Source organism: Drosophila mauritiana, chromosome 2R, assembly GCF_004382145.1.
Source record: "Drosophila mauritiana strain mau12 chromosome 2R, ASM438214v1, whole genome shotgun sequence".
Taxonomy (NCBI): Eukaryota; Metazoa; Arthropoda; class Insecta; order Diptera; family Drosophilidae; genus Drosophila; species Drosophila mauritiana.
Window position 1 is genome coordinate 3,439,371 of NC_046668.1, and position 11,682 is coordinate 3,451,052.

The 11,682-nt window shown below is 37.6% G+C and overlaps 1 protein-coding gene across 6 annotated transcripts in view; it reads left to right on the forward strand.

Annotated features, from left to right (window-relative positions):
• The window catches only part of LOC117137015 (dipeptidyl peptidase 4), a 128,009-nt gene extending 117,262 nt beyond the window's left edge, over positions 1-10,747 (forward strand). For 5 of the 6 annotated variants that reach the window (XM_033298207.1, XM_033298209.1, XM_033298210.1 and 2 more), the window contains 4 exons: positions 9,788-9,973; positions 10,030-10,187; positions 10,277-10,482; positions 10,539-10,747. In XM_033298207.1, the coding sequence (XP_033154098.1) occupies positions 9,788-9,973; positions 10,030-10,187; positions 10,277-10,482; positions 10,539-10,682 (694 nt within the window). In that variant the 3' untranslated portion in view covers positions 10,683-10,747. Of the gene's footprint in view, positions 1-9,787; positions 9,974-10,029; positions 10,188-10,276; positions 10,483-10,538 lie in introns of those variants that run through there. The other variant, XM_033298212.1, reaches the window with a different exon arrangement.
• Positions 10,748-11,682: the final 935 nt, after the last annotated feature.

Below are 11,682 nucleotides of genomic sequence, written 5' to 3' on the forward strand. Positions count from 1 at the left end.
AGGTACGCGCCAGTTCGTAAGCTAACTTTTCCCTAAATACTCATACCAAAATCTGAAGACTATCCCTACCGACCATGAGGGCCTTCTGCAGCGCTTAACTACAGGGAATATTAGCCCTGAAGCACAATGCGCCCACAGATCCAATTAACCAATCACCAAAAGAGCACCACCCCCTGAGGAGGAGTCGATCATACACGTACACCCCCACAAACGTATTTGAAGTTTAAGTACCAGAAGAACCGATATTAAATTAAGCAGTTCATCATAAGATTCTGGCGCTAGAACCTCTTCTTCATAATATTGAAAAAGAGGCTCAGATGTAGCGGTTTACACCTTATCTAGTAGTTCTATGTCAATTTCGATTTGGATACTAAGGTCTGACTATTATGGTACGAGCCCCGTTACGGTACTGGTGTGAGCCCATTTTTGCGGGCAGGGTTAACAGTTGTCCCCTGCCTGTACGCCGAGACACCTTATCGGCTACGTTCTTGTCTACAAAATAATAAAAGATGGTTATTAAGCCTTCCCTCATATTTTCGTCCGTTTTCTACGGTTATGTCATTTGCCCTGGGGCTTTACACTCTCTATGAAGGTGGTAATATTACTAGTATTTATCCCTTTCAGGTCCCTATTCGGGGGCCAGTTGTAAAAAAGTTCTCTTTCCGGGATAGTAGTCGTGGAATTTAGGCATTTCTATTGGAGGGTATGAGATGACTGAGGGCGCTACTACGATTGGTCGAGGTGTGTCGGTCTGGTCTAGCACGATGCACACGATCGCGGTCGTGGGAGCGCTGCGCAACACGTGGGTTGTAGTCAAGTTTCCGATTTGGGGCAGAGAAAAGCACGTCTGCACTCGCAGGCTGGTGGCAGCGAAAGAGAGCTGACCAAAGACCCCGGTTGACAAGCTAGTGATCTTACGTGGGCTATTATTATCGATAGGTCGGAACCGGTTTGGGTAGGTTCTTGTCTAAGTTAATACTAATACAATGGTTTCAGCTTAGTCCAGGATCGTCGCATCCCCTCCTTATTTTTAAGGGCAAGACGAAAAAGGTCCTTTCCCACTCGTCTTCATGGTGAAGACCACTCGTTCTCTGGTGTACGTCTTCGGGGGACGTCAGCGGTTTCCTGTGAGTCGGGGACATCCTGCGCCGCTCTTATGTCGTTCTCCTTCGGCGCGTCCTGATGTTCTCTATCGTATCCTATGTTGTTTCTCGTGTCGTTGGTGCCAACGTGGCTCTGCTCTGGTAATCCTCCACCCTTTCATAGCCCAAGGTCATCCCGCTCATCTGGTCTTGTCCTCTGAGTGCGGTCGTTTTGCGGTCCTGCGTCGTGTTCGGGGATTCCTAGTCGTTATTCCGAGTTCGGTGTGTGTTATGCCCTTGTGCTGTCTATCTGGCGGGGTGTCCTTCGTGGTCGGGGACGTGGCTGTGATTCCGCACGTTTGATTCCGTGTCCGTGGGTCCAGCCGGTTACTATCTACCGGTCCCCGCCGAGGCTCCAGCATGGCTGGCATGACCAGAAGAGCCAGCTAGTTGGTCTCCTGGAGGCCCCGGTGTTGATGGTGGCTCGACGCATGTGTCCACCAATGTCGAATTTGGCGGCGATCGTTCCTTTCTTTATTCATAATGGTGTGACCTCCGACAGATTTCAACAATAGCGGGGATTCTTCTCGTTTCCTGGCTGTGGTCGCAGTCGTGGCTAAGGTCTCGAGGCTTTCCACTTTTCCAGCACGCCTCACGTACGATAATTCGGCGATCAGCCGCCATCACTCTGTTCTGATGGTGCGCGTGGGGCTTCTCCCTGGCTGTTCCCAAAGGAGAACGCAGGCTGATCCCGGCTTCGGACAAATGAGTTGGGTGCAGGCAGAACCATTTGTCGGCTCTGCTTGTCAGCAGTCTCTTGTGGCGACTGAAGCTGTTATGTTAGATTACTCTGAAAATACTAATAGGCAAAGTTTAGGAAGCTTGCGGGTCATATTAAATTCAGTATTTTGCATCGGGAATATACTAAACATGCAACTCTTTATCAGCTGCACCCGGAAAGTTTGGGATAATTGGTTATCGTAAATAAAGTGACTTTCAGCTGATTGTGATTTCCGCTGATGGCCTAGACCCCGACCTGAGTTTCCGTTCTATTTCTTTTCTAATCAAATCGTCGTGGAGTCAAGTCGAGAAAAGTTTATTTTGTTGTAAAATTATTACCTGCGGTCGTGTACATTTTTTCTAGTGCGGAAATATATTATTAGAGTGAGTTTTCCTCGCCACAATACGGTACGCGGTCTAAGTTTTGCGTGTGTTTTCCAGGCAGAAATTTAATCTGGAAAAATCCATCGCACAGCAGCGCCACCACCACGACCACAAAGTTCGATTGGGGCAGTCACAGGTTAGTGAATATCGGGGGCAAGGTGATCAGTTACTTGACGGGAAGGCGGGCAGAAAGAGAGAAAGGAACCGAGTCAGGCCGTCTAGAGGAGCACACCTTCCCATCGAGTGACCGAAGCCTACAGAAGCAAGCGCATCGAGACCGCAGACGCAAATAAATTGAGACCCTGCGATTTGAATTTAATTTAATTACTAGAATGATGTATTAATAAAAAAGGAGCCCAAAGTAAGGCTAAGCACGCCCGCACAAAAATAGCAAGGTTAGAAGACAAGAATACACTGGGAGAAGTAAACATATGGAAAATCAAAAATATATAAAAAATGCTTGATAAATTCTGTCTGACCTAACCCTACATCGGCGGAAAAATGACCGAACTGGGAGTCTACGCTGAGAAAAAATTTCTGAAAAATTTTTTTGGTATATTATATATTATAATGTTTTACATTAATTCATGAAAAAATGTGTACTCGAGGAGGAATCTACATCAGAGCATGGAGTATTTAGGAATATCAGCGTTGCTTCGACGTCCTCACGCTTGGCAAAAGTCATGGATATATCTGCAAAAACCTCAAAAGATGGGAAAGTCGATTGCTGATGGCGTAAGATGGATGAACCGGTAATGCGTGGGCAACAGCTACGGACCTCGTCGAGTATAAGTTAGGAATGTAAGATTCAGTTCTAGTACAGCCGTCTACGTACAATGAAAATTGACCATTTAAATATTAAAGCCAACCATTAAAATCAAACAAATATCTTTTATTCAACCTGGACTAAGTGCAAAAACACCAATCGAGAAAACCCAAAACCTCACTGGCAGAAATTTCCATTTGATAACTGGCGCAGTCCGCAGTCGCAGTCAATAAAATAACATTTAATCCATGCATTTATATGCGTAAAGCTGCCATTTTTCATTCCCGCTGTTTCTATTACGCCGTCGTCTGAATTCCCAGAATACTTAAATCATGTGTCCGATATTCAAACCGGTTTAAATAAGCTATCTTTTATTTTCCTTCTGGTTCGCCGGAATTCTTCCTCACCAAACTAACATCTAGTCTTTGAAAATTCAAGATAACTAATTGATAGCCATTCCTATGCGTACCATATCATTGCGTTTACCGAGACATGGTTAAAGCCAACTTTACTTTTTACTTTGAACTTTTCCCATATATGTACACAATATACAGGCATGATCGTACTGTGATGCACTTTAACTCTTAATCGGTTCACTACGGGCACTGCCGCCGTTCGTTTATACAGCCCTGTGTGGGGGCTGAAATAAAACTGAAATATTAACTGAAATATTAACTTTACCGTGTTTTTAAGTTGCCACACCATTTCTCAAAGTCAATGAAAAAGCTCATTGCCTAAACATAGAAACATATTTGTGATTCTATACTTATACTTTCTCGGTTCTTTACTGTTTCCTATATCGTGCTATCTCACGCGAATCGAGCCTTCGTCCGTGCCCCTCGATCAGTCGGTTGGGAGGGAAGTGCGGCCGTGGGACCCGCACTTTTACTTAAAGAAACAGTTAACGAGGAAATTAAAGGTGTACATTTAATAAATAATTACTTAAAGAAAATGGGTCTAATGATCATAACATATTATGTTTTACTTCCTATTGATGCGAAGGAGATCCGCACTTATCCATTTCTCCTAGACTAAAAGGTGTAGACGGATGCGTTTAGGACCAAATAAAGTATATTATAACGAGCTGATTTTATGGTCTACTCGTTACGAAGTACGTACGGCTAGCTCAGAACCGCAGAGCTAACTGTCTCTTGCTCTGCCCCGGCCGGTCACCTGCTCAGATTTCACTGACGCTCCGGTCACTCGCCCGGATTTACGTAAGCTCGACGACCTCGTTTTTGGTGTCACCAAAAATTTAGCTGAAAAAAATGTTGATAATCTATTTTTACGATTGAGACGACGATTTAATGTGTAGCTATATTTGAACGCTCACTTTCTGAGATAGAATCTGAGAGCGAACAGTAGCCTGAGAGCAGTAGTCTGTTGAGAGTTGGCAAAGGAAGCATATGTAAAAAAGTTGTATTAAAAACCACGTGTTTGAGTATTCAATAAAAGATATCTCATATTATACAAAACTGTAGAGTTATTACAGTGGCGACGGGGTAAATTTAAACAAAAAAAAATTAATTACAAAACTAAAAGGCATGTTAAAATATGTACATGCATGTACACATTCAAAAAAAATAAAGTATATGCATCACATGTACGTGTATATGTATGTAATTTGATGAAAGGAAAAAGTGAGTGTACATACATAAATGTGTGTAATTTTGAAAAACAATTGTAATTTTGTGCACATAAGTGAAAGTTTTGCGTGTTCTTCTTCTTCCTACTATCGTTCGTTCCCTGTGCTTGTGCCGTTTTTTTTTTCTTCTCTTTTCTTCCTTCATTTTGAGTAAAAAGGATGGGGTGGAGGTAGACAAGCGACAAGGCAGCGAGGTGTGAGTTAATGAGAGCGATTGGTGAGTGGTGGAGAGAGTATTATAAAAAAAAAAGTTCTAAACACAGACAGTGTTGGCACACATAACTTTTGCGAAAAAAAAAGTTTACCGTGTTGAAACACAAAAATGAACGGACTTAAAGTCACTGCCAGTACTTCGAGTAAGAGGCGTTTTTGTTAAAAAAAAATTTAATAAATACTATCTGACAATGGTCAAGTACTGGTGCGAGGCACAGTAGACTTTTGCGCGTTGAATGGGAGAAATGGCTACGAGCATTTGAAATATATTTGAAAGCCGAAGAGATCGGTTCGTCCTCTCGGAAAAGAAGCAAGTTACTACATTGTGCGAGGCCACAACTGCAGAATATAGCATTTTCATTGCCTGGGGCACTAATACCAGAAAATTCATCTGATACCGAAATAGATGTATATACAGTTTTTATATTTTTTTTCTCGCCGAAACAAAATTCAACTTTCGGGAGGCATCTATTTAAAAGCCTTTCTCATACGAATGGCGAGACCTTTGCAAAGTTTATATTGAGGTTTCGTCACAAAATTCAAAAATGCGAGCTTGAAACTACTAAAGTCATCTTCAAGGCTGGTAAAATATTTCGGATGCTCTGTCTCGGCAATATATTTTAAATGTATAAAACTGCTTTTTGTATTTTTAACGAGTTCATTTTTTGATTTTTATACTGGTTATTTTACTTACAGTAAAAGTTGTATTTGGTTTACGCAATATGGAGTTCACTCGGATCGGATTATATTTTTTATACTTGCAAATGTTTATATCGATATGCCGAAAATATTTTAACCACGCCTACTAAGACGCCTAAACGCCATCAATGCACACTGGGCCAGATTCCTTTTTATTGGCATAAAGTCAAATAATAAAGCTAGAGAGCTGCATTTTTGTAGAATTTGTGCATTTGACACTTAAAATACGTACATGAAATTTCAAGTAAATCGGAACACGACCACCCACGCCGCCCATATTAGGATATAAAGTTAAGGAGTAGATTTGGCATGATTATTTCTTTTTCTTAATAAAGCTGAATTTTTCTTATGTATTTATTTAATATACATATAATTATACTATTATATTAATCAAAATAGTCTACGTCCAAATGCATAGAAAATGGATCATCGTGATCCGAATCCGAGTCGCGATCATCGCTTCCCAAAAAATGTTCATTATTAATATGTTCTACAGTTGGTGCATCTAAAAGATTGATGACTTCTTTCGGCAAATCGATTTTTTTTATTTTGAGACGATTTTTTGTTTATATTTAGACTTGAATGTAAAGGATCCGATGAATCCATGGATCGGTAAAATACGTCCGTTAAATTATTAACACGATAAGATTTTTGCTGAAATTGATGCTGCATGGACAAGAAGACTTTTATTATTTTCTTCAATATTAGCCATATCCGTTATTTTTCTTTTGAGCCGCATCACTGCATCACTGTAAGAAATTCGAGGTTGTCCCATTAGACAGCTTGAAGCGACTTGGTTGTTGTTTTGGTCCACGACAACCATCATCGTGGATGAAAACCAACTGGAATAATTTTTTTTTAAATGCTTCAATTGTACGGTTACATTTAGCCATATTTTTCATTATATATACGTGAAAGCTTCTGATTTGCTTAGCGATTTTAGCTTTCTCCTCAATAGTAATATCATTTAATTTAAATTCGCCAACAACCCAGTCAACTAAGGCTTTGTCATTTCGATCTCCTTTGATCCATTCATCCAGCAGAACCGATCGGCTAATCTCAAACTTGTCTTAAAAGGCGATACTTACATCAATTTAATTACAGTTTTGAGTAAACACATCAGTTATTAGTTTTTGGCTCAAGTTGGCACAACTCATTTCTCCACAATAGACGAACACTTTGATTAGATTTTGCCTAAATTATGACGTAAAAAAAGACAACAACATGGAACACATAATTCTATATCAGTAAGTTAGATCTATATTAAGCATACCTTGACCTTTATATTCCATTTTATTTGAAAATATGTGGACACGAGGTGTATTTTTAACAGAATCACAAAGTTGAGCAAAAGCTTCGCGCCAATTTTTCTTGAACAAACAGCTGGTCAAACATACAAATTTGATATCGCATAAAAAATGCAGTGTTGCAACTTAAATGTTTTTAAATATAGTTTTGGCGTCTCTAATGTATGCTCTTTCATAATATATAGTTAAATTCAAAATATAATTTACAAAATTGTTTGACTTTATGCAAAAAAAAAAAAGGAAAATGGCTCAGTGTGCAATGCTATAATTTCTTATAATATATATATTATATATAATATAATAATATAATAATATAATACATAATATAATATTATATAATATATAATATGTATAATATTTCTATGGATATGATATAACGGGTGTCGAATAGTCGATGAACTCTCTTGATGATTTTTGTGGGCGTAAACTAAAGACTTCTTTAATACCTCGATCAAAACGTATTTTAACGTTGAATCTTTATACTGTGATTTTTAAAAGAAGAATATTTTTAAAGTCACAAACCGACAAAAACTGTCACTCCCACGCTTTTAAAAAACGTTTTGATATTTTCATATATTTTCATTAGTCTATTAAATTTCTATCGATTTGCCAAAAAACTTTTTGCCACTCCCACTCTAATGCCCACAAACCGCCCAGAATTGCCGATTTTTATAAGTATACTACAAACACTTTGGCCAGGACCCTTTTATCCTTATCATCTTATTCCCAAAATCAATCGATATCCCAGAAAAATCGCATTTCAACTAGCTGAGAAAAGGATATCTGATAGTCGGGTAACGCAACTATAGCATTCTCTCATATAACAAATTCGATTAAGTTTTTCTCGAGTCATATTCCACGTTATAAATATATTAGGTTTGATATATTGAATTTGTTTACGATTTTTCTGGAAAGTACAACTTGCTGTTTATTTTTTGTTTACAGTAGCTATGCAATGGTCTTAGATAATTTTTATTGTTTATGTATTTAAAACAAATTTAATGTGTAGATAAAATTTGCCTTCTATATTTTAATTCAAAATTGTGTTTGTGGGAATTTGAGACAGTAGAAATATTTCGTAAGTTGCGGTGTTATATCAGGCAGAAGTTTTTAAGGTATATTACATTATTGTTGTTAACGTTTCCAAGGTTGTCGTGCTTTAGATGTTTCGGATTAAGTACTCCCAATGCATTGGGAAATTTTGTGTGCAAGCTATTTGTGATTTAACAACAAAACGTACAAAGTTTCAAGTCTGTAGCTCAATTTTTAGACTTTATGCCAAAAAATCGAATTCTGGACCACAGTGCAATGTGTAATTTGTGGACTCATGTTAACGTCTTCGGTATATTCAGTAAAATGCTCAATGGTTAATATTAAAAGACCAATTATACGTTCTTTTTCTATAGGCTTTGAGTGGGTATTTATAATGTGTGCACACGTATGCTCATGCATTGTAAATTTGACAAAATATGTCCTTCACCTTAAAAGTTCGTTGACTTTAAATCTATATTATTTTTTATCAATTGACACCATGTGAAAAATTCTTGTTTTGCATTACGTTAACGTTATTATTATTTAAATAAAGCTTAGAAATAGTAACAGCCGAATCTATGTAGATCACAAAATAAATTTCGAAAATGACTTTATATTAGAATACTTGTCATTAGGGGTATTCAGCTTGCGACGTGAGAAAAATTAATAAGGCAGTGATTGTTGAGTGCTTGTGTGTATTTGCAAAATACACATTAAAGTTTTCGAAAATATTTTTAAAAATAATAAAAAACAAATGTGTATAAAAAAATTTATTGTTCAGCAATGCATTAAGTGCACAAATGAAAGTAGTGTTATGGTTTTATAAAAATAATTAATGTTATGCACATAGAACAGATCGGTTACGCAAACTTATACAAGTTTTGCTGTTAGACAAAAAAAGCAAGCTAAACTCAGCATTCTATCTCATAAATAAAAGAAATTAGCGATACTTAAATAATTCAGAATAATCAGAATTGATTTCGGCCCGAAAATCGTCTTCTAGCACAACACGCACACATATACGCGATCTCGTCTCTTCTTTTTACTCACACAAGCAAGCAAATTCTATTTTTAGATTTGTTACGCTCTCGAGCGAGCGGAAAGAGAGCAAATTTGGCCTTCACCCAAAAAGTGGCTGCATAGTGCCAAACCAATGTATGGCCGTTACGCTAGTCTAGTGTCTTTGGTACCACAGTGTTTTGTGATAGGGATAAAATCTGTTCAATATTTTGTCTGTCGTCTTCATTGAGTCTGCCAAAAAGTTATGTATATGCTAGTTTAGCCTACAAAGTTAAGCAGCCCTCGTTTGTAGCGATTTGTTATACGTATACCGTTTATTTTTCTTTTAAACTTTAGACTTTCTTTAATAAGAGTGATATATGTTTCTTCAATTTGTGTTACGTTAATTGTGAAACAGTAGTGCGTAAAAATAAAAGGGAGTCGAATTGTGAAATAAAATGAATCCTTTATTGTTTATGGTACGGTTTATTTTGATTGTTACTGCTGTAGTTTGGGTCATCATTAAACTCATTTTAAATATTATGATTCCGATTATTGGGTTATATCGGTCTGCTCTAGTATTTGCTATTATGGATGGCGCAAGTTTGTTGACCAATGCTGTCACGCCCACAAACCGCCCATAACTGCCACGGCCACACATTTGAAAAATGTTTTGAACTCGACTTAGTATTCTCTCTTTTTATATATATTATCTCATTTTTAGTAAGCCGTAAGATACACGGCGGCGCCCTTTAGTTGGTTGGGCGCAAAGAGTGGCTGTGGGTCACGCGCTCAAAAAAATAACATTGTAACAAGTATTCGAATAAGACTGTATTAAATTTAAATAACTATTAACTAAGCTTGATTGATTTTATTTCAGCAATGGACGCCCCGGCTCAGAATCAGTTTCTGAAAAGTTTAAAATCGACTGGGGTACATACATGTCATCAAGAAATGATGTTGTGTATATCCGCCTAGATGTACGAGGGTCCAAGGGTCAAAGTAAAAAAACACTATATCGTCATTTAGGAGGAGTAGAAGTTTTAGATCAAATTTCTGTTATAGGGTGAGTTCTTTTGTAATTTTACTCTTACAATTTGTTTATAAATTATAATATTTTAGGTATTTGCTGGACACAATAGGCTTTTTAGATGAAACTAGAGTAGGTATGTGGGGGTGGGGTTATGGAGGTTATGTAACCTCAATGGCTCTCGGTACGCAACAGGACGTATTTAAATGTGGAATCGCAGTGTCTCCTACTGCAGACTGGCTCTATTCAAGTTAGTACTAACAATGATAATCTAAGGGACATTTTATCTCTAAAAATTCTAAAAATACTTTTCTAAATTATCAATAACTCTCTTAATAGATTCAGCATTTACTGAGCGTATATTGGGCCTGCCTGCTGAAAATTTCAAAGGCTATGTTGAGGCTGATGCTACCCAAAGGGCCCGTCTAATAAAGTCCAATTCATACTTTTTGATTCATGGCCTAGCAGATACCACAGCTCCCTTCGTCCATGGAGTGCAATTAGCGAAATCTTTGACAAGCGCCAATATTCTATTTCGATATCAGGTAAAAAAAAAATACTGGCAATACATACATTATATAGTGACAATATGTTTTTTTAGACTTATGCAGATGAAGGCCATGACTTAAGTGGTGTACTCGAACATGTGTATTCTTCAATGGAGCAATATTTTGCAGAATGCTTAAGCTTGGATCCGGATGATACAAAACCAGAAGTTGATAACAGCATAGTCCCAGCTGAATAAAAAATTTTATTTGAATAACGTGTAAATATTAAAAACTTGTCGCATTAAACATTTTGCTTTGTTTATTTTGTTCGAAGATTTATTGTTAATGTATATATAAAGTCCATGAAATGGTACAAAAATCAAAATACCATAAATGAATATGGGTTTGCCGTGTGTGCTACTTTCTTAAATTTTAATGTCTGACTTTAATTTTAAATATAAAAATTATGCTAAATTTTCACACAACTCTTAAGTCCAATCACCAACTTAATTGGATAAAAATAACAAGTTTGTTTTTTGAATTTCTTCTATAATAAAAATAAACTTCCGATAATGGTATTGGAAACTAATGGAAACCCAGGTCAGTTAAATCGAGATCCCCGACTTTCAGATACCCGTTACTCAACTAGTGTATGTGTATTCAACAATTTTTCAAAAATTTGGACGTGGCAGCTTAGGGTGGTGCGTAGGCGTAAGAGTGGGTATGGCAACATATGTTGCGTCTATGTCTCTAGAATCTGTATGCTTAAATCTTAACCTTCTAGCTTTTATAGTTGGACCCTGTCCGTCTGTCCGTCCGTAAAAATGTCGAGATCTCAGGACTGATTGCCTCTATTCGAGTATACAGAATTCGTGTGCGCGTTGTATGTTTGGGCGGTTTATGGCCGTTGGTGTGGCCGTGGCAACATGGGTCAAATTACGCTGCGTCTATTCTCTACAATATGTATGATGAATCTCAACCTTTAAGCTTTTGTAGTTCCTGAGATATTGACGTTCATACGGACGAACAGGGCCAGATCGACTCGGCTATTGATTCTAATCAAGAATATATATAGTTTAAGCGCTTCCTTCTGACTGTTACATACTTTTACATCGATACATACTGACATCGATACGCTCGTGTTCAGACTGCGAAGAACTAAATTTTCCTTGCTTGGAAAGGGAACTAAGGAAACTAGGGATAAGTACTCTGCTTAAGTGGTGTTAGTGTTTTCGCAAGTAAAAAGCCTGTAGTTTG